Source organism: Pseudopodoces humilis, chromosome 27 (assembly GCF_049639895.1).
Source record: "Pseudopodoces humilis isolate 2021_Gansu_Grassland_sample_001 chromosome 27, ASM4963989v1, whole genome shotgun sequence".
In the NCBI taxonomy this organism is placed as follows: domain Eukaryota; kingdom Metazoa; phylum Chordata; class Aves; order Passeriformes; family Paridae; genus Pseudopodoces; species Pseudopodoces humilis.
Window position 1 is genome coordinate 1,682,130 of NC_142226.1, and position 23,546 is coordinate 1,705,675.

General features: G+C 47.9%; 1 protein-coding gene across 1 annotated transcript; it reads right to left on the bottom strand.

The window, feature by feature from the left end:
- Window positions 1-525: 525 nt before the first annotated feature.
- On the bottom strand, window positions 526-16,908 carry CTPS1 (CTP synthase 1). The gene is made up of 19 exons (XM_088067496.1): window positions 16,787-16,908; window positions 16,384-16,559; window positions 15,827-15,997; window positions 15,101-15,201; window positions 13,561-13,677; window positions 12,869-12,952; window positions 12,554-12,634; window positions 10,782-10,933; window positions 9,138-9,270; window positions 7,761-7,849; window positions 6,808-6,902; window positions 6,228-6,290; window positions 5,475-5,518; window positions 4,630-4,726; window positions 4,348-4,403; window positions 4,167-4,263; window positions 3,757-3,901; window positions 2,721-2,811; window positions 526-2,006 (listed from the first exon to the last, which is right to left on the bottom strand). Exons 1-18 carry the CDS (start codon window positions 16,906-16,908, stop codon window positions 2,727-2,729), a joined length of 1,908 nt encoding a protein of 635 aa, XP_087923622.1. The 3' UTR covers window positions 526-2,006; window positions 2,721-2,726.
- Between the last annotated feature and the right edge of the window lie 6,638 nt (window positions 16,909-23,546).

The following is a 23,546-nucleotide window of genomic DNA, read 5'->3' on the forward strand; positions in this document are numbered from 1 at the left end:
GAGCAGGGGACAGCCCAGCCCCAGTGCTGGAGGGTCAAAGGGCACTTCCCTCTCCTCACAGGCACTCAGGAGCTCCCAGGACTTGTCCCAGGAGCTGTTCTGAACCCAGAGCCAGGGCTGAGGCTGCTCTGGGGAGAGCAGTGGTGGCAGTGACAGCCCCACATCACCCCAGGGATACAGCTCTGACCATGGGCCTGGTCCTGCACATCCTGCACCAGGCAAGAAACGCTCCCAGCTGTGGGGAAGGGGGGTGGGACAAACCCCTCTGGGGCAGCTCAAAGCCCCTGGAACCATTTTCTGCCCTGCAAAGCCTGCAGGCTCAGCCCAGCTTCCCCAGGTTTCCCCACTGCTGGAAGGAAGCTCTGTAACTTTGGAGCTGTGTCTAAACCCTCTGTGAATACAGCTCACAAGTTTTTGCTTGCTTAGAGATGATGGATTCAGGATTGGGCAGTTTTGTGCTCCAGTCCTTTCCTTCCTTCCCTCCAAGCAGGCAGGAACAGAACAAGCTCAGGACTCCTTACACAATTTGTTACAAATGAGCATTTAATGACAGAGTCAGTTGCAGAGTTTTGCCCAAAACAAACATTTCAGAATTAAAAAACACAGGATCTCATCGTGCCCCAGGAGCAGCCAGGCCAGGGCAAGACTGGGCAGTAGCAGAGCACTGCCACTCCGTAATTCCTGCACAACAGCTGGAATTGTCACACGAGGAATGCTCGAAGCTCTCCAGGCTCACAGCAGCTTTACAGGGAATATTTAAAACTGAGGACTAAAGCAAGGAGGGGCTGGGGAGATCAATGAGGAGGGACAGGACAGGGTTTGGTTCCACGGCTCAGCCAGGTCTGACCGTGCTCTCTCCCCATACTCCAGGGAGCTGCTGAAGTCTGAGTGTGCGGAATCAAACAGAGACAGACTGACAGACAGACTGACTGACTGACCTCCTTCCTTTCCTCAGTCACCAAAGGCCACACAGGCTGTTCCATGGCAGCAGCTCAGCCCCCTCAGCACTGCCCACCACCCAAGGCAGGCAACACCGAGGGGAGGGTGAGCAGGAACAGCCCCTGGGAGCCGCAGGAGCACAGGACACGCAAACCCAACGTGGACAAAAAGGCAACAAAAGGCTCCACTTCAAATCCATGAAAAAGCACCAGGAGCTGCTGTGCCCCAGGCCAGGGACACAGCTCAAGGCAGCAGTGGAAGTGGTTCAGTGGTTCTCTCTGTTCTCACCTCCCCCTTGATGCAAGGGGTTGGAGTTTCCCAGCTCCAGGAGCGCTGGCACAGGGAGGGCTCACAGGACCCCTCGGGTCAGGGTTTCCCTGGCAGCCTCCTTCTCCTGCTCCCCCAACCTGATCCCATCACATCCCTGCAGTGACACAGAGTTCCAGAGTAACACTGTTCCAGGAAGATCTTCCTGGTTACAAATTCATAATGGCAATGAATGCACCAAGAGCACCGGTGCCAAAGGTTTGCAAATGCTACTGAAAAAAAAAAATAAACCAAATATCATCCCTTTTCCCTGAAAAAAAATAAAAAACCCAAACCAAGGCTGCATGAAGCTGCCCAGCTCAGACACTAAGCCAGCCCCCAAATCTTGTGCCATCCATAATTTCATCAGCAAGTAAAGACTGAGGAGGGAGCAAGAAGACTGGAGAAAGCAACTCCACTGTCAGTGTCCAAGTGCCCGAGCACTCCCTGCACTGGGAAGGATGTGTGCCATGGGATTCCCCTCAACACAGCAAATCCCACACCCCAGTTTGCTTTGCCCTCCAAGCTGGTGCAACTGAAAGAAGTCTTAGGGGCCTCTGGGAGCTCTCCTCCACAGATAACCAAGATCTATATAGAAAATAAAGGAAGGACAGAAGAGCTGAGGAAATAAGAGATAGGATCTCAGAATGAAAATTATAAACCCGTAAGTTAGGAAAGCCCAAAGCTGAGGGTGTTGAAGCTACTGCTGTAAGAACACCTGGAAAACCTAATGGAGACTCCTCTCTGCAGCAAGGACACACCTGGAGAGGGAGAGAGAAAAGGAGCAGGAATTACTGACAGGGAAGAGCCACAGGCTGCAACTGCACAGCACTGGAGGCAGAGTCTGACAGCAGGGCCTGGCACTCAGCAGTGGAGCCCAGAGCTGTGTGCAGGTGCTGCTCAACTCCTGCAGAGCCCCCACACACACCAGAGATGGGGCAGGTGTCACATCCATGATGCACAGAGGGAGAATGCAAATTTCAAGTGTGCCTGTTTTGCTGGTGCAGTCTGAGTGCCAGGTTTCAGGATGTGTACATCCAGTTTTCACATCCCTGTAACACCTACAGCCCTCACAGACCAGAGGCTGAGCCCTGGGTCTGACAGGAACTGCTGTCCCAGGATATGGACACAATGGATACTTCCAAGATGTTATTTTACAATGGTGAGGGACTGCAAAATATTGAATTTCCTAAACCCAGGAAGCCCTTGTTCAGCTCTGCCCCCATTTTCAGGAGTGTGTGCTCCACTGGTGCTTTTATCTGAATCCAACCCTGAATTCCCCTGTGTGTATTTGTATTTTATTGTGTGTCACTTTGCTAAGGGGACAGCCAACCCCAGCTGTCACACACCACCCACATCACCTCATGGTGTGCCAGCTTTCTACCAAATAATGCAGAAATCAGATGCCAGGAGCAAAGACTGGACAAGAGGGGTTTTTTTTCCAAAAGGAAGAGGTTGAGATCATTAAACATTACCAGGAATCAGTCATGATTTGCTGAAGGGAACTTCAGCTCTGTTATCTCCAGGTCAGGAGAGCTGCTGCCACTGCGGTCACTGTAGGTGTCCCTGCAGGATAAAAGATTTGGGGTTCGGGAGCACAAGTGCTTTAAGGACTGATAATTAACGTGGGATGCTGCAGCCCAGGGAAAAGTTTGTCTCCTCTGCTGCGAGGAGCCATTTCAAACTCAAATGTGCAAAAGCAGAGAACTGAAATATCCCTCAACCCTTGGAGGAATTGAAATGAGAGTCCCTCACACACAAGAAACTCTTCTGGACCACACCTGAGCACTGCTCAGGAATCCCAAGGTGCAGCTGCACTGCAGCTCAACCCCCAAAGCCAACACTTCCCTTTTGGCTTTGCATTTCCCTGGGTTTGATACAGGCACTGCTCATCCTCCTCTGCATTTGCTCTGGTTTTTTAGTGCCTGTCAGCACTCAGCAACCCCTTGTTGTTCTCTGGGGGGAGGAGAACAGGTCAGGACCAATTGATTGTTAATTGTTGTTCAGTCCTGAGTGCCAAACAGAATTGCAGGCACTGGGGAAAAGCAGCACCAAGTGACTGCACCATTAAATCCACCCAAAACACCACTTGCTTTGCAAAGTGAAACAAAGAAAGCTGAAGTCATCAGGAAAAAAAAATGAGGCTGCAACCACCAGGGCCTGTTCTTTAAACCAGAACAAGAACAAATTTCTTATGGACCAGCCTGTAAGTGGGACTTGTGTGAGCAATGTAGGGAAAAGCCCATGAGGTCTCCAGTCATGTGAAAGAGCAGGCCCAGCCTCAGTTTCCCCGAAGACCCTGTCTGACAGCCAAGGCTGCAGATCTCTCCCTGAAGCCAGGGCCACTCTGCAGGCCTGTGGCCCCACAATCAGCCTCAACACACCAGAGCTTTCAAAAGAAGAGGGGAAAGAAGGGGTGGTGCAATACCAAGTTATCCCCAGGAACTCTGTGCAAGAGGATGCTCCAGGCTGTCCTGTGACAGCTCTGACTGAGCTCCGTCTTCAACCCACCTGGGGGAGAGCCTGCAGCCCTTCTGCAGGTAGTGGGTGAGTCTCCCTGAAGATGCCAGGAGGAGCCCAAAGTATGGGGGTGATGGCTTGATGGGCCTGGAGAGGAACTCGGGGTGATACTGGACACCAACGAAGAAAGGATGATCTGAGAGGAACAAACAAAACATTCACATCAAGTCTCTCAAGCTGAGCTGCAGGTGAAATCCTGATTATGCTGATGATGGGGAAGTATAATGTCCGTGCCTTTTGTTCATAAATGCAGAGGGACATGGGATTTTATTTTTACCATTATTTTATGAATGGAAACATTCTGAGACAGTCTGAATGGCTCCCACATGAAAACCTGCTCCATTACCCTCTACCTTCCCTTGTCCTTCCCACACCCACAAACCAACCGCTTAAGGACTCACCTTCCAGCTCAACCACTTCCATCCTCTCTCCCTCCTCATCCTGCCCCACAAACTTCAGACCTTGCTCTTCAAAATACTTTTTCAGTTCTGGATTGACCTAGAAAACCAGAAGCAAGACAAACCATGATCTCTTGTCTCTGGATTACACAGGAAAGCTCAACACCTACATGAGCATTTTTACCTCAAATCTGTGTCTGTGTCTCTCTTCCAAGAAATCATGATCTCCATACAGCTTCCCTGCAGCAGAAGCAAGATGTTCCTTAGAGCAGTGATCACAGCTTTTAACACATTCACTTGATCTGCATCCTTCAGAATCTGCCACTTCTGGAGGGGATCAAACTCCCTGATCCCCATTCCCCACCAGAACACTCTGTGAACACCCATTCAAGGATGCTTCCACATCCCACCATACATGCAAGCCATTCCCAGGAAACATTTCCAAAAGAGGGAAGAAGGGCCTTACTCATGATTGAATTCTTGGTTTGGAACAGTGTCCTTCTCTTGCCAAGCCTCATTGTCCCACCCATTTGCCCAGGATTATGTTCTGGCATGTCTATGACCTGTGGAAAGAATTCAGAGGGAGAATCAGGGAGGAATAATAGGCAGACTCTGACACATTAAAGGAAAAAAATCCCACCAGTATTCATGCAAAAATCCAAGGAAAGCAGCCCAAGGAACACTGTCTTGGCAACACAGACCAACAGAACTAGGTGAGCTGGCTGAGCTGTTCAGTACAGGCTGCACAGTACACATGGGAGGTTTGTGGATATTCAGGGAACTTCCACATAGGAAATGGCCTCAGTCAGAGTTTACACAGACTGCACACACCAGTACTGTGCTGTTTACTGAACTGCATGTTAAACAAACAAGCAAACTGATGGAAACAAAACCCCCGAATCAGAATTGCTTACTCTTTGATAAATAACACCATAGCTGGTTTTTTGGTAACTTCCTCACTTTGAGTAGCATTTTAAATTATAGCAGAATTAAAAAAGCATTTTAAATTATTGCAGAAGCCAATCATTATGGTGGACCCTGGACCAGAAACACAGAGCCTTCCACAAATGTTCCCAGCAATTCAGGTCTGTCTGTAGCTATCACACAACAGATCAAGTTGGAAGGGACTTTAAAGCTCATCCCATCCCACCCCTGCCATGGCAGAGACACCTTCCAGTGTCACAAGGCTGCTCCTTGTCCAACCTGGCCTTGGACACCCTGAGGGATCCAGCCACAGCTTCTCCTGGCAGTCATGCCCAGGGATGTGCAGAGTCTAGTAAGGATATCACAAGCAAATCACCATAAACTCACCACTGGATGAGAAGTTTTGGGGTCAAACTCTGTTGAGTTCGCATCTGCAATGTAAGGTTCAGCAATCAGAAACACCCTCACACCGTGGCATCACCTACAGGACCTTCCCCAGGGCTGCTCCTCATCCCCAGCTGTGCTGAGCCCCCCTCAGGCACACAACACCCCAGGCAGCAGGAACAGGGCTGGCAGCACTGTTTGGTATCAGTTTTGAAGGCTGCAGCCTTAGGATAACCCAGGAAAAACACACATTCAACAGCTTCAAATACAGAAATAAAGGCAGGGAGGGGGGAAAGGAGCAGAGTGTCTCAGAAAGTCCTTTTTCGCCACCCTCACTACTGGAGAGAAGCAAGAGTCAGGGTGAGAACTCAATTTAGCACTCTCTGAAGGGAGCTGCTGGCTGGCTGAACTGCTTTTTGGGCTTCATTCCCACCAGCTGCAGCACGAATTTGGAATGCCCAGCACACACAGGCCACCAACGTGTTTCATCCAGGAGCTAAGAACCTCATGTTGAGCAGTAGGAAGCTTTCTGTCATTATAAGCATGACTTATTCCACTGAGTTTTATTTAAACAGGATAAAGAAATTTCTCTTTTTACTTGGAATTAGCAAAAGAGACAGGGATTTTTACAGGTCTAGGTAAAAAAATTAAACCCACCTATGAAAAATTTTAAATCACAGGTATCTAAAAAAACCACAGGCACTATTCAAGGAACCCAAGAAATGACCAAAAGCAGGAAGGGTTTTGTGCCATTACCTTGCCAACCAAGGACACTGCGAGCAAACTCCACCACCGCCAACTGCATTCCCAAACAGACTCCTGTGGAAAGGAAGGCAGGACATGGATCAGGGCAGGACAAGGACCTCTGAGCCCATGTTGCAAAGCACACACACCTTCACAGAGTGTCCTGAGTCAGAGGAAAACCTGGATGAGGCAGATTTTTGACTGGAATTTAGGGTCTGTGGTCCTGACAAGCTTTACTTCCCTCCCTTTCCCATCCCCTCTGCTCACACACCGGTTCAGTTTCTCACCACAGACACCTGACTGAAATGCAGTTACTTATTCTCAGCACAGCCTGATCTGAAACATCCCCAGACTGCTATCCCCTCATTAGACTCCTTGTCAGCACATCCCAGCCAACTCTGACAACTCCAGAGCTCACCAGGGATGAGGCTGCAATCCCAGCTCAGCTGAGCACAGATCTGTGCCCTCCTCAGACAACTGCCTGCAAAACTGCTCACCCCAGACATCAGTGAAAATCAGGGCAGCTCCTGCTGCAGGTTCAACCTCCTTTCCTTTGTCTTAATTCTTCTTATGGATGAAACATGTTTCTCACCTAAGAAGGGTTTTTTCTGCTTCCTTGCCCAGGAAATAGCTTGAATTTTGCCTTCTGTCCCTCGGACACCAAATCCACCAGGAACCAGAACTCCACTGCATGAGGATGAAAAGATTCCATTCAGAGTGGCTGCCCCAAACCACACACCCACAGATCACCTCCCTCCCATAAAATCTCGGGCTTGCAGGACCTCTCCCCTGAAAAGGGCTCTGAAGGAGCCACGTGGCAAGGCCTGGCTGCAGCACTTCCCACGTGACTTCACTTGAGCTGTCACATAAAGCAGAATTTTCAGGGAAATATTTTATAAATGCCGGTTTTACCTTCCCAAAGAGATCCCCAATATACTGCAGGGTATCATACTGAAATGGTTCACGCTGTGGGACTCACACACCCAGCACCAAACAGAGGTTTGCAAACACATCCCCCAGCCAGGCCCACGCTGAGGAAGCTGAACACCACACTGCAGTGTCAGGCTGTCCTAACACCAAACTCTGCAGGAGGTTCTTTCTTCTGATCTCACTCCAACCCTGCTGCCCTGAGGGGTAACAGGCCCCACCTGCTCTTGGCTTTGTGCTAAATCCTGGCACTCCTCTGCACACTAATGCTTCTCCCCCTCTCACACTTTGTTTCTTAAGAACTTGTTACCCCATTTACAGCTCTCATTCTTACTCTGGCTTTAACAGCCTTCACATTCCTTTCTCCTGATTTTCTCTGTTTCCAGCTGATCATGCAGGTGTGCATATCCTCACCAGCACAATCACTTCCCCCACTGCTGCCTTTCACCACCTTCCTCACTTACTCAATAATTCTCCATTTAACATCTTATCCTAAATGCCCCAGAGGTGTTCGGGGCCTTGTCAGAGCGTGCTGAGAACAGCCTCCAGTGAGGCCCTGAATTCCAAAGCTGGTTTATCAGACATTCTCCAAGGAAAGGGACACACAGCAGAGCTTACTCAGCACCACAGAGCTTCTGCCACGCCTCGTGGTAGCGCACAGGCTCCTCCTGCAGAGTGTCTGGCTCCAAGTCAGCAGAGTCAATGTACTGAGAAGAAATCCCAAAAAAAAAAAAATATTATGAGATATTGCCACTAGAGTGTACAGGACCTCCTGAATTCTCATTAAATTAAGATAGCATCATTCCTCCTGGATTTGTTTCCTAATGAATAAAGTTTATTTCTGGGCTGATTTCCCATCTGTTAGCCAACAAAACTGTTTTCCTCACCACCCTACTCTTGGTGCACAAACAGAACCCATGGTTTCTGTCCTCCCCTCTCTGCAGCTCTGAGACACCAAGCCCCAGAGTAATGTTAAATGTGAGGTGTTCATGCAGCACAGCAAGGTGGGAACATGGGGCTGTGCAGACACAAAGCACCACACCCAGAGAGCAAAAATAAACACCTCTCTCATCAAATAAACAGCTTCCTTAAGAGGCACTGAGGAAGAAATAGGATATGGTGTAACACAGGCTGCTGTAATTAAAGGGTGTTATGACAGTGGAAAAAAAAAACCTCCTTTTTTTTCCATTTTCTCATCTCCAGTATTCCAGTACCTCTGAACTTCTGGACATTCTGGCAGGCTGCTAACCCTTTAAAAGAACCATTGTATCCTTCTTTTCTTCTGTTTTTTTTTTTAGAAGTTGCAAAGCTACCAATCAGCTCTTTAACTACAGCTACTCAGTTCTTTAGCACGAGATCTCTGTGCTCACTGCACCTCTGAGCCACTCTGACACAGCTGGACCAGGGAATACCACAGATGCTTGTGCAGGGTTTGCACTTCACCAGTCTTACTTGTTTTGCTTATTTTCACCTCTAATGATTTTGGAAGTTGAAAGGAAACCCCCACCTAGATCAGTACTGTTAAAAACACCCATCTCCATGGCTCACTGACATCATGAAACTGCTGGACATTTATAAGTCTACTGAAACGAAAATAAAATTTCTGGCAACAGGTACGTATTTCACCTCTTCAGAGCATCCAGCTATGACCAAGATGTGCAGCCAAATAAACAAGAAAACCTTAATAAAGCCTGAGGCAGGAGCATCATAAAACCAGAGCAGCACAATGCTGAGCACTGAGGAGTTTCCATCCACTCCAGACAGCTCTCAGGAGAGGCTGGTTTGTTCTGCAGCTGTTTTAGGCCTGGTAACAGCAGTTTTAATGCTGTTATAATCAAAACAGCTCTTTTAAAGCAAGGACAATTTGGATGTTCACTGACTGAATCACTTCTCCCTTTCTGTCTATGGCTTTGTGAAAATCTGAATTAGGACGGGTAGCTGTAGGTGGAAGTGGGACTGGGGGAGTTTTTTCCCCAGGTACAGACCCATCCCTACCTTAATGTCAAGTTTGTGGTTGATGGCCAGGGCAGAGTGCTCCAGAGCTTTGATGACAGATGCGTAGGAGTCAGAAAATTTGGTGTATTTGCCCACGAGTGCAATGGAACATGTTTCAAGTAGACGGTCATACCTAGAGAACACCAGAAATGCACAGGTTATTCCAGCAGCAGCAGGAGAGGGATGGGAATCACTTCCATTCTCCATTCTTCAGTTCCATGTTCAGCTTTTCAAGAACAGCTGTACTTCTCCTGTCTGTCCAACAGAGCTGACGTCTTTGGAAGAGTGACCTTTTATAATAATTATGATTTAGAAACATCAAAGCGAGATCAAAACCAAAACAATGACTGAGGAAAACAGTTGCAGAAAGCCACATATAAATTAACTCGTCTCTCCTGATGATGCAAAGCCATTCTGAGCAGATCCAAAGTGCCTTTTCAGGAAGCTGTATTAGATTCAAAGGCTGCAGTGAACTCCTAGGAGAGGATCAAAGCACAGTTTGGCATATGTTTGTACTGCACAGCATCTTCCCACGCTGCTGCTGAGCTCACATCAGCAGCTACAAACACAGAAAGCATTTCTGGAGTCCTAAGGCTGTGCTGCCTACACTTTCCATCCCCAGCACCTGGCAGCACAGGATTCACACCTCATGCCAAGAGTTTGCTTGAAGTTTCTCTCCGAACTGCTAAATACCTTCAAGCCCAGCTGGTGACCAAGGGCTTTCCCCATCAAGAGGAAATGTTATTGACAGGGCTGGCTTATGTCAGGCACAGAAATAAAGGAAAACATCTAGATCTTTAGATTCTACATCTAGATTTTTAGCCCAGATCCTGAAAATTAATTTCTTATAAGAACAAACATATTTAGGGCTTTGGTTGACATTCAAGCCCTTTCTGAAAAGGCTCTATTCACTGTTTCCCCAGGCACATCGAGTCTATTTCTCAAAAGAAAAAAAAACCAATGTCCAAGAAATCTCAGAACAGGCACCAAACATTTCTCTTACTTGCCTGAAAGCACACTCAAAAATATTATTTATTGGCACTCCTGACACATCCATATAGCTACAAAAGGATTTGAACACTTTGTAATGTTACTGAGAGGTTTTTCAGTAAAAAGGGAGGGCAGAACTGTCCAGCTTTTAATTAATTCAGGCTGGTTTGACTCAGACAGTACACTTCCAACATAAGATAAGGATCTCACTAAGTTAATCTCACAGGATTTTTTATGGGAAAAGGCTGAGGGAATTGGGGTGGTTAAGCCAGAAGAAGAAAAAGCTCCAGAGAGACTTTATGGCAGCTTTCCAATAAGAGGATTTATAAGAAACATGGGGACACTTTTTAGTAGGGTCTGTTGTGCCAGGACAAGTGGTGATGGCTTTAATCTAAAAGAGGGGAGATATAAGGATGAAATTTTGTACGATGAGAGTGGTGAGGCACTGGCACAGGTTGAGGAGATGAGCTGTGGATTCCCCACCTTGGAAATCCAACGTTTCCTTGGAAACGTTCAAAGTTTGGATGGGGCTCTGAGCAAAAGGAAAAAAACAACATGAGCATGTGAGACACTTGAGGAACAGGAAATAACACTCATCATCTCACACAACCAATAACAGAAAGCAACCCTGCAGTGTGCTGCAGTGCAGCTCACCTGTCAGCCATCTCCTTCCACTTCATGAGCATCCTCCTGGGCTGCCTCTCGATGGGAAGGTCTAGCCTGTGCCTGAAGTAGTCCACAACTCCCTGCTCCTCTAACAACAGAGGAACCCGGTAGATAGAGGAGACATCATGAACACAAATGACCTGTTCACAAAATAAGGGTGTCATTAAAACACAGTGCACACAGTACAGTCATTTTTACTCAGATATTCAGAGCGTTCCTGTCTCCAGCAGAAAACCATATGACTACCTAAACTTCCAGGCATGTTGAATAAGATAACATATCAATAGCTTAAAACTGGTTTCCTTATGCTTGGAAAAGCCATCTTTAGCACTCCCAAGGCATTGCTGCTCCCTGGAGCCCCTTGGGAAGGGCTATAACACAATAACCTAGCAGCAGGAGTCAGCTGCCCAGCACATTATGTGAGCAGCACACAGCAAAGTTCAAAGAACACTCCAGAGAGACTCCTGTGATACAGAATCCCAAGTGAAGCTACAGTCAAACTGCCACAGGCACAGCTTCCCCCTCCTCACCAGGGCTCCCAGTCTGACTGAAACCCAGGGAAATCTGTGATTTCCCAATACAGCAACACACTTTACAGGGTGCCCCTCATCAAATTGGGGATTACACAATTATGAGCAAAGAATTCTAAGGTCAATGAGGAGAAACTACTCACTGAAATGGGAAAAGATGGCTCAGGACAACTGTCACCTGTCCATCAATAACGAATCTGCACTTTAATGAACCAAAACATACAGGTAAAAACCTTTAAAAATCCTCATTTCTACTGACTCAAATGAAAGCAGAGTTCAACATTACACCAGTCAAACCTCCTTGGCTGCACACACTCCTCTTTTACCCTCAGTGCTGTTTACTTCTCAATCCAAGTGCAACAGCAGTCAGAGCAACAACTACATAGAACTGCATTAAACTTCCTGGAAACCCAATTATTTTGAATTCCTGGCCAACAAAAGGTAGATATTTTACTGATGACATACTAACATTATTGCCATTATTGCAGATAAGCACAGCAGTGCAGTGCCTGAAATTGCAGGACTGAAGTTTGGTCTTGCTGTAGAGCAGATTAATAAAAATTACTTGACAGAAACTAGGATTGTGAAGTTATACTCAAGTCTTTCACAAAAAGACAACATTTTTCGAGCTCCAGCTGGATTGGAAAGTGCTAACACTCAGCCTACATACTTCTGACTATTTTCCAAGGTCCACCTTAGCATGTTTTATGAGTCTCAGTATAGAAAGAATCGTGCAAACATGGAATTTGTGCATATCATAACCTTCAGGTGAAGCAATGCTTCTCCAAAGCACCATTCCAACCTCAGTGTGAAAACTCTCCTCAAGAATTCTTAGGCAGAAGAATAATATTGTGAAAAGAGCAGTGTATGAAGAACAGTCATATACCGTTTAAAACTAACTTTGGGCAATCCTTTCACCTCTAAACACTGGAAAATATCATCCTTCTATTTCACAGAAGGGATGTGGAAGTATAATTAAGGTTAAAACTGATTCAGAAACCACCTTGGATTCCATAGAATTCTCTTACCTTACAAGAAAACCTGGGTGCTGATGCAAAAAGAAATGGTTTAGCAACAGGTCCATGTGTCAGGGAGGGAGGTAAGACAAAGCAGCAAATGAATTATGCAGCTACCAAAACACAGAGCTACAATTGCTGCACTCAGACAAACTCAGCATCTGACAAACAGCTCCAGTATTTACTGCAAGGAAGCACAGACAGCAATCCTTACCTGTTCTGGTTCAACATGACAGAACATGGAAATCTTTTCTTTTACTGAGGTATCCAGTGGAGTGGAGCACCTGCAAACAATCTAACAGAGCAGCAACATCAGGGTTGTGACGCAGAACAGAAATACTCAGGCATTCATAAAACAAACCTCTAAAAGAGCCGTCTCTGTGATTTGAGAAAAAAACCCACAACTCCATTTCTCTTTCCTTATTTATCACCACTATACAAGAGCTCTCAACTTAAGCATTACTTAGACACGACTGCTGTTGCAACATGCCAGATTTTTATAATCAAAGCCATGCAACACAAACCTTACCAGATCTGGGGAGAGCCCAAGACCTCTGAGTTCACGAACACTGTTCTGGGTGGGTTTGGTCTTCTGCTCCCCTGTCGAGCTTGGCTGGGCAGAGAAGAGCAGTTGGTGTATCAGATTGTGATAAGCAGCAAAGATTCAGCAGCTTAATCAGGACTCTCAGCCATCTCCTAAAAATTTTGAATCAAATCTTGGATAATTCATGTGAACCTCATGTAAACCCCAGGACTAAAAGCAACAGCAGGAACCCAGGTTCCAATGTGCCCACTGCAGGAACGAGAGTGACAGAGAGCCTCAGGTTTATCCACTGCTCCCTCCAAACACCTAATGTTTTGTATTTCTAATTTTTCTCTGTGAGTCACCTGGCCTGGATAAGAGAAAAAGGGAGAAAAGAACAAAAATTGATCTGCACTCGATAATTATCAATTTGCTCTGTCAAATCCAGTTTGTGCTGCATTTCTGCAACTCCCAAGCTTTTATTACACATTTACAACCCTCTGAAAAGTTGTTGTTCAGTTCCTGTAAGACTTTTTAAATACATAAGCATATAATCTCTGCATTGCTGGCAGAAGTTTATAAATACACAGAAATACAGAAGTAACAGAGATACATGATTTCAGCAATAAAATTTCCTCCTATTTAGGAAATTTTGGACAGAGGAAGCATATGACCACCTATATGCTTCGGGTCCTTACCTGGGGAACCAGACTGACGTGAATGTTACAGAAATTCTCTCTTTTGGCTTTGAACTGGAACTGGCGGAAGGCCTCGATGAAAGGCATGCTCTCGATGTCACCCACGGTGCCCCCGAGCTGGGAACACACAGACAGTGAGAATTAAAGTCACTGCCAAAACAGCACCTGGGGAAGGTGTACACTGAAGACATGAAAATACACATAACAACACACAAACACCTCCCCAGCACATCCCTTTGATTGCCTGAAGGAGCATCAACACCAACACAGCTCCTCCCGAGGGGCAGCTCCGATCTCTGCTCTGGGACAGGGACAGCACCCAGGGAACGGCTGGAGCTGGGCCAGGCCAGGCTCAGGCTGCATTTAGGGAAAGGTTCTTCCCCCAGAGGTGCTGGCACTGCCCAGGCTCCCCAGGGAATGGGCACGGCCCCGAGGCTGCCAGAGCTGCAGGAGCCTTTGGACAGCGCTCCAGGGATGCCCAGGCTGGGGGTGCTGGGGGGTCTGGGCAGCATCAACGATTGGACTCAATAATCCTTGGGGTTCCTTTCACCTCAGGATATTCTGTGATTGTATTCCACTCAAAGCACCACGATTTACCAGCTATATGGACTGCTTTCACAGCCTCCAATCTGCTCCAGGTACTATTTTACCTTCATCATTTCCCCACAAAAACAGCTTCCTCTATGAGCAGCACCTCTCCAGAAACATCAGCTTGACCTCTATTTTCTCTTCAGAGAAAAGACTTAGATGTGAAAATTATGATTTATGAACATTAGGTGGCACCGAGAAGCAAAATTACTCTTAAGTTTTAGGAACTATAGAGTGGACACATGCAGAAACAGATACAAGACAATTCCTGGAGCCCCCCAGGCCCTGTCAGAAAGTGCCTCCTTGGTACTTCAGATCTGGGCTTGTGACCCTGGCACAGAAATTGGCACCCAAGCTGCTGGCAGAGTCCAAGTCACCATGACCTGGGCTCAGTGACAAACTCCCTCTCCTGTGTTAGCATATCCCAGCAGCCAGCTCAGCAGCGTCAGAGCCTTCGCCCTCCTCTGTCTCCTTCTGGCCGCAGAACATTCCATGAACACACTGAAAACTGCCACCACTAACTTGTGCCATTCCCTGTCACGTGTCTGTGCTTGAACTGTCACTTTGAGGAGGAAAAACAACTGTTTCCAGAGGGTTTTCCACCCACCAGGGAAGAAAAAATTAATTCTGTAGGTTAATTCATAGAATAGCCTGAGCTGGAAGGGATCCACTGAGTCCCTGCACCCTCTGGGGGAAGAACCTTCCCCTGATCTCCAGCCTGAATCTCCCCCTGACACAGCTCCAGCCGTTCCCTGGAGTCCTGTGGGGCTGCTCTCATGAGGCAGGTTCCAATTCAAAAGATTAGAGAAAGTGAAGTTAACAAGGGGAATTTTTAACCCATTCAATACCATGCAAAGTTAAACATTTCTGTAAAGAATTATGCAAAATATGCAGATAGATCAGTTTACTGCACACAAGAAACAAAACTACCTACTTCTTAAAAGTTACAAACCTCAATCACACAAACTTGGGGTTCAATGCCGTCTTCATCCACAGGAATCCGTGCCTGCCTCATTACCCATTCCTGTATGGCATCTGTGATGTGGGGAACAACTGGAAAAGAAACCCAGGCAAGGGTTAAAGCCCCCACAAACGTTTCTCCCTCTTAGCTCAGAACAAATTACTGACAATCACTAGCCAGCGCTTCCCATAGGGCTTGAGCAGGAATTTGTGTATTTAAAGAACTATGCATTTTTGAAGTGATTATTCTTGGCTGTGATTTTCAAGTGCTTTGGCAGGAAACAGAACCCTGCCTTAATTTAAACACATGTAAGCAACATTTCCTTTAAGCTGACAGATTCAAGCACAAACTGTTCTTTGCTCTAAGCAGAGAAAGTTACTCTGTTTTTAACCCTCTGTAAAAAAGTCCTCATGTCAACCAGCTGTGGAGAGTGGTTAAAAAGGGAAGGGACTGATCAGACACTCACAAATCCTTTGGGTTTTCTACTGAGTTAACAAAAGCATTAACCATTTTAACCAGCTAACAAACAACCCCAAAGTGTCTTGGCCTGTTCACATTTATCACTGGCTACATCAGACAGCAGGACCCAAGTCCAGCAGAGTCCCAACACAAGAAGGATGGTGCAGAGCCTCAAGTGAAGATGAAAGGCAAAAGCATCCAGTCAGGACTGAAATACAGAGTGCATTTCTAGGCACCAGGAAAGAAGTTTTGCATCACCTTGGACAGTTTTGCCAAGATAATCTCCCTTCCTCTCCTTGTTAATGACATACTGGTAGATCTTCCCAGTGGTCAGGTTGTTGTCTTTGGTGAGTCGGATATCGAGGAAGCGCTCGTAGTTCCCGAGGTCCAGGTCCACTTCCCCTCCATCATCCAGCACAAACACCTCCCCTGCAGGCACACAAGCAGGGACAAGCGCACACGTCAGGGCACGTGGAAGAATCCAATACAAGGAAACTCCTTCCCCGACTGCCGCAGCGAGTTTAGGAGCGAACAGAACTAAAGGTTCTATAACCGAGAGGACCAGGGCGCTGCGGACTGAAGCGCTGGAGGCAGCAGCCAGAACAGGCCAGGGCACATCTGCTGTCCTGGTTTAGGGCAAATTTGGGAGAGAACGTCCAAACAGGCTGGGAGCACCGCAAGCCCCTCCAGCCAGCCCGCAGTGGCGGCAGCCTCAGCGTGACTGGGCAGGACCAGGCACAAAGGAGACGATTCAGGGCAAGGCAAGAGAGCGCCGGGCCCGGCAGAGCCCGGCACCGAGCACGAGGGGCACTCACCGTGCTCGTACGGCGAGAAGGTGCCCGCGTCGATGTTGATGTAGGGGTCGATCTTGATGGAGGTGACATGCAGCCCGCAGGACTTGAGGATGGTGCCGATGCTGCTGGCGATGATCCCCTTGCCGATGCCCGAGATCACCCCGCCCGTGACCAGGATGTACTTCATCTGCCCCGCGCCTGGACCCGACAGACACCGGCACCTGACATTCCTGACGGCGACCCGCACCACGTTCCCATTCCCGTCGCTGGGGGCCGGCGCCCTGCCCGCTCCTCCCGCCAGACTTTCCCCCCCCCCCCGCGCGGAACCGCCGCCTGTGCGGCCCCCGCGGGCTCCGCGTGGTCCCGCTCTGCCGCCCCCCCCCCCCCCCCCGCCCTGCCCGGATGGTCCCCCCCGCCCCTCCCCCCTGGGGCCGCCGGGCGCGCGGACAGCGCGCGCGGGGGGGGAGCGGGCGGGAGGTGCGGAGCGGGCGGGAGGTGCGGAGCGCGCGCGGCGCCGCTCCCGGCCGGCTGGGCTGGGAACCGCATGAGGCCCAGCGGCGCCTCTGCGCATGCGCGGGGCGGGCCGGGCGGGGCCGGGGCCTGGGGCCCGGGGAGGGGCGGGGCCACTGCCGGGATAGCCCCGCCCTCGGCCCCGCCCCGGCCCCCTCAGTGCCTCACGGAGGGCGGGAGCGTTCGAACAGCCCCGGAGTGAAGTACGTTGGGAAAAAAAAAACTTTTAAAACCATCTCGTGCAACCTATAACCGAACACCTCCTCATCATGTCCTCAAGTGCCACATCCACACCTTTCTTAAACACTTCCAAGGATGGGGACTCCACCACTGCCCTGAGCAGTCTAGGCCAGGGCTGGACAACATTTCAGTGAAGAAATTTATTTAAAAAAAAACATCCTGTTACTTCAAATAAACAACAGAAAATACCAGGTATTCACTGAGTGACATGTTTGATCCCCTAATATTTGAAACCTTAGAACAAAACAGGAAACTACTCAATACATTTATTCATAAAACTGAGGTACTGCATAGCTACGTCCTAAGCACACAATAATATCACAGAATCACAGAATGAACAGGTTGGAAGAGACCTTCATCGAGTCCAACCTAGCCCTAACACCTCAACTAAACCATGGCACTGAGTGCCACATCCAATCTTTTTTTAAACACATCCAGGGATGGTGACTCCACCACCTCCCCAGGCAGACCATTCCTGTATTTTATCACTCTTTCTGTGAAGAACTTTTTCCTAATGTCCAAACTAAATTTCCCTTGGCGCAGCTTAAGGCTGTGTCCTCTTGTTCTGTCAGTGCTGTCTGGTGAAGAGACTGACCCGATTTCCCGATATCGAACCTGAGCCTGCCCTGGCCCAGCCTGAGGCCGTTCCCTCTCCTCCTGTCCCTGCTCCTGGGAGCAGAGCTGACCTCTCGGAGGAAGCATCTGCTTTCAGAATTAACCTGGCCATGCTGATTTGTTCCTCCACAAAGGACTCTTCTTGTTTTCTGCTCTCCTACGAGTAGCTTCTACGTGGAAAAATAAAAAGAAACCAAAACCAACATTTCCAGCACTTTTTCTGCAGAATGGTGGTGATGGTGATGGTGACAGTGAGATGGGTGACAGCAGGCAAGGGCTGTGTGTGCTCGGGCTGTCACTGTCACTGTCCGGTGGCACATCCTGATAAGGCTGAGCTCTCCCAGGACTGTGCTTAGATATCCCAGCTTTTCCCATTTCCCATTCCATGGGGCACAAGACACGTGTCTTGTCGCTGAATGGAAGTCCATTCTTGTGGAGATGTGTGTAACCTCGATGTGAACATTAACTTCAGGACACACAAATCCTTTTCTCAGTGCCACATTAAAGGCCTCGGGGGTTGCACTCAGTGGGAGCTATTGTGAACATTAAATGGTGTGGAATAACAGTGACCCAGAAAAGTCAGATCACAAATATCTCAAGTTATGCAAAATTACAGCAGCTTTTTGCAGAAGTGGGTGAAGGTATGTGTGTTTCACCCTTAATTTTGCTCTCAGTAAGCTTTGCCCTCGCAGTGCCTTGTTCTCAGCTCTTAGTAAAATACAGACTGAATATTTTCCTTTCAGAAATGTGAAATGAGATGAAATGGATCTGCTCTGTTTATGATTCACAACAAAACAAATTCACTGGAAAGCTTTGCTGGGAGGATTGGCATAGCTCTGGGGAATGTTAATGTGTTACTGGGATTATGCAAGGAACGAATAGACTGGAATCCTCAAACACTCACTTGAACTTCCTTGTAGGAGCCTATTTGTACAGGAAAAGGCTTATTGTGATGTTACATGTATATAATATTATACAGCTACAATACCCAGCTGTGCCCATCCCACCACTGGGCAGCACTGCAGAGAAAACACTTTGTCTTTATTGTTACCAGTGTTGCTTATCACCACAGGTATCTGATGGGCAGGGACACCTTCCACTATCCCATGTTGCTCCAAGTGCTGTCCAACCTGGCCTTGAACACCTCCAGGTAGAGTATTTCATGTGCTGCCAAAGTGCCCTGTGCATTTCTGCCTCTGAGTGCCCATGAAAAGCATTTTGGCTGATTTTTAAGTACAGAATACTGCAAACAGCTAAAAATCAAAGCATGAGCATGATTGTCATCTGCCCTGCTCCAGATTCACTCTCAGTTCTTACTCTGTGACTGCTGAAGTGGTGATGAAATAGTTCCTGCTGTGATCCAAATGTCTTCTGAATGGTTTCTTCAGTGGTTTGGGGTGGAAGTTCTTTCTTAGTAATGCAGGTGTATACTATCTGATGTAGGATGCTGGACTTCCTTCAGTAGAGGTGACTATAAAAATCTCCATTTTTAGGTTCTCCTAACGAACTCCCATCAGCATGTGGATCAAAGGCAGGATCCAGTGCCAGCCAGGCCGTGGAACACACTGGGGAAGCTGTTCTACATTTGTTTTCCACTGTGTGCTGATCACTGGGTTTCACCTTGTGATTAATATAAACTTCACTGGGGTGATGTGGAGTCACTGGAAAGTGTCAAACACTGTCCAGTCCCACTTCCACACAGCAGGATGCTCCCTGTGAGCCTTCTGCATGGCTCCTTTGAGGTCTCCACTTGCACAATCAATTTGGGTTTGTGTAAAATGTTCAAACCCTTTTACAAGTCTACTCTTGTGCTCTCAACTTGATCAAGTTTTCGTCTAAGTGCAAAGTAAGCACATTGATTACCCTGAGCAACCAAAGGATCTGGACAGATCTTGAATAAGATGCAAAATAATGTAGGAACAAGAGCTGTTACTACATGTACTGTGCTCTGGAGCACAAATCTGATGAGGAGCAGCTGAGGGGACGAGTGACAGAACAAGGGGAAATGGCCTCAAGTTGTGCCAGAGGAAGTTTAGGTTGGATTTTAGGGAACATTTCTGAAAGAGTGGTCAGGCATTGGCGCAGGATGCCCAGGGCAGTGGTGGAGACGCCATTCCTGGAAGTGTTCAAAAAATGAGTAACTATGCCACTTCATGATGTGAAGAACAGGGTGGGATTCAGGAACTTGATGATCTTGGAGATTGTTTCCAGTTTTAGTTGTCCTGTGGTTTTTGTGTCCTGTGTCAGCTCCTGCCTGCTCGCCTTGCTGCTCTCTGTCCTCTCAGAGATGTCCACTAGATGGTGGAATGGACCAGTGAAAGAGTTTGTGCAGTAACAAAGGGCTGTGATCAGGTTGTGGTGACACCCATGGGGATCTCAGAGCTGCTCCCAGGAGCAGGTCCTGGAGCACCACACGTGCCCTGCATGTTTAGGGGCATTTGGCAGCACCCCTCTGCATCAGTCTCTGATGTGCCATCCCAAACCCACTGGGACTGAAGAACTGTGATCCTTCCACGGGTCTTGATTCTTTCAGGCAGGGGGGTTTCACCTTCAGGCCTCTTTCTCTCTACTTCTTTTTCTCCATGGAGAAGAGCTGCCTTTTTCCTAGCAGGCAAGGAGTAAACCCACTGGTGTGTTGCAGAGCTCATCCGTGTTAGGAAGGGAGTGTTTTGGCAGGATGACTGTGAATGAGAATGGGACAGCAAGTCACCAAAGAGGGGGAGTGGGAAGAAAAAGTTCTGCAGGTGCAGAAGATGTGTGTGATGGGGATTAAAGCTCTCAATTCTGTGTGATGGAGCCAGTGCTGGCCCTGGACAGAGCACTGAACTGAGACCAGCTCTCAGTCCTCAGCCCTGAGAGGTAATGTTGCAGTTCTGTGCCTCAGTTTCCCCTGTGTAAGGTGGAGTCAAGTCTTTTGGGGACAGTCTTTTGTTATCTACAATGAACTGGGCGTCAGAGCTCTCTGTTTTCATTACTGACTGTGCTGGTGACTGGTGGGATTGTGTCCTGCGTACCTGGAGTCACAGGGAGGTGAGGCTTTAGCTCCACTCATGACACTGTCCAAGGTGGGGGCTGAGCCTGCACTGTCCTGGTTCCTCATTTCAATTGGAGCTGCATGTCCTGCACACAGCAAAGGGAGATCTGCCAGAGCCAGCTGAAGGGGTGACAGGTGCTGCTGACACTTTGGCCAGCCTGGTGAGGGTGTAGGCTGCAGGTCTTCGTGTCTGTAGAAAGACTCATGCAGTTTTGATGAGTGGAGAAGCTGTAGAAACAAAATGACATGTTTTTTTTTTAACAAATGAAGTTTCCTTTTCTGAGGGGAGTGTGCTGGTGGTGGTTTTGCCAGGAGATAACCTGGTCTAGGGGGAAGTGTCCCTGCCCTGAAGGGTTGGAACAAGGTGACCTTTAAAGTTCCTCCCAACCCAAACCATCCTGTGATTCTGTGATTCTATGATACCTTTATTTCTGAGGAGAGAAACCACACAGGCCATCTGAAGCCTATGGAGTGTCCTCAGTTCCTCCAGCATTCTGCAGGAGTGCATTTCCAGCTCGTGCACTCTGGAGAGGCCAAGCCAGCTGCCACAGACTGTGTTATGAAGACACGCAAGGACAAGAGGCAGGATTATCAAGAGCTGCTTCTCTACCTGCATGAATGAGCAAAATTTAATTACCTCTGCTCCCAGGAGAGCTGCCTGGCCCTTGTACATGAACCGTGAGATTTGGGTTTCTAACGATTTGCAGTGCTGCGACAGGTCTGTGAGCCCTCCAGCCTGTAAGGTGCCTCTAGGAGAGACCAGAGAAAGCTGGGACAAAAACTTTGTAATGAGTCATCCAAGAAAAAAAATGGTGTAGGGAAAAGAGACCTGCTAGCCACAGGAAGCACGCTGGTTGGGTTTTCCATTCAATCATCTGCCTTTAGTGTCTTTAGCCTATCATATCTCCACAGGTCCATTTTTACCTCTTTGATGTTGTGAGCTTGACTGTCTGCAGGATTTCTCTGGTGCCCAAATCTTCATTCACTGACTGTTGTGTTTGTATTTTCAAGTCTTCAATTTTATCTGCTGTCAAGTAACACCTTCTGTTCTTATTGGCCAAGGAGACCAATTGTTCCCTTTCTTTCTAGCAGCAACAAGGAGCCATCATAAAATTATCTCACAGAGACCTTCTTCAGTCGTGGTTGTGCTAATGAACCAAGTGTTCAAGAAAAGGCTTGGTCCAGAGAGCTGAAAGGACAAAGTGAGAGATCTGCAAGAACATTTGTTGAGATTACCTCACCCTGGGATGTCAGGGTGTGCCTGTAGGTTCTACAAATAAACCCAAGCCATCCCTGCTGCTTGTGACCTTGTCAGTCATACGTGTTTTGCTGCTGTGATAAAGTGCAGGACAGGTTGCCTGTCTGGGCATTTGGTAAATGGGCAGAATTGCTGTGATGGGACCTGCATGGGGGCAAGAATGTCGCTGCCAGGCACAGAACAGGGTCTCAGTGCTTAGAAAAATAATGCAGTCACCCAGGGAGGGTCAGGTTCAGCAAACCTGAAGAGCTCTGCAGGGCAGGAACACTCAGCAAAGCACTGAGGTGCCAAGAGGCAAAACAGGTTTTGGCCTCACTATTTGCCATGTACAATACATAAACAGAGTGTGGCCAAGGTTTATTTAACACCAGCCAGGTGTGCCAGGCCCAGGGCAGGAGGTGAGGCACTGCACAGACACACACAGAGGGGTCTCATCTCTCTGAGTTCATATCCTCAACAGAAAAGTCAGGGAAAAGAATAAATGGAATTCTCTGAAACATTTTTCCTTGAATTAAAATACACACTGGGGTCACTGTTCTCCCAGCACCTTTTTGGCTGTCAGCAGATCCAACCTCAGATCTCAACCTTGACCTGAGAAGGACATTTTCAGGTATTGTATGACAAAGTCCAGGACAGAGCTGTGCCCTCTCCTCATACAGGAACTGTGAACCATCTGGTCAAGTCCAGGATATCACACACAGAGGCCAGCATGGCTAGAAAATCAGGAGGGTCCATCCATAGGAGACATGAGTGTCACAGCAAACCACTATGAGGGAGCATCAAAATCCCAGAGAAGCTTTGTGCATGTGAAATTATACCTGTCCCTAATCCAGGATACTTTTGTGGATGTGTCAAAGACTGGAATTTTTTAAAATACTGTTTCTCTGCCACGACTGTGGATGTCCACACGAAGCAGCCCAGCTGGAGCTGCTTAAAAGCACTGATCAAATGCTTCATTTTTCTGTCTTTAAACCTGTACTGACAATATTTGCATTGTAATGATTGAACTCTGCTTCCACCTCAGCATTTGCCTGGTAGCAAAGGTGAATTCTGCATAACCAGAGACTATCTGACTCTTCCCATCCCTCTGGGGTCCCCACCCCAGTGTGGGACTCAGCTCTATTCAAGGCATAAGGGAGCTGCTTTTTCCCAATACTACACAGAAAGGTTTGGAGCTGCAAACAGGTCAAGAAGTTGCAACAGTGCAAAAAGTACATTTTAGGGACTTGAATCAGCAGGAATTTCTAGGAAAATGTAAAGTTCTCCCATAAGTTTGCAGATGCCTCTTTGAAAAAATAGGGAGGAGGACTTTTTATACAGGCAGGTAATGACAGGAAAAGGGGAAATAGTTTTAAACTGACAGAGGGAAGGGTTAGATGAGATATCAGGAATAAATTCTACCCTGTGAGGGTGGGGAGGCCCTGGCACAGGCTGCCCAAAGAAGCTGTGGCTGCCCCAACTCTGGAAGTGCCCAAGGCCAGGTCTGGATGGGGCTTTGAGCAGCCTGGGACAGTGGAAGGTGTCCCT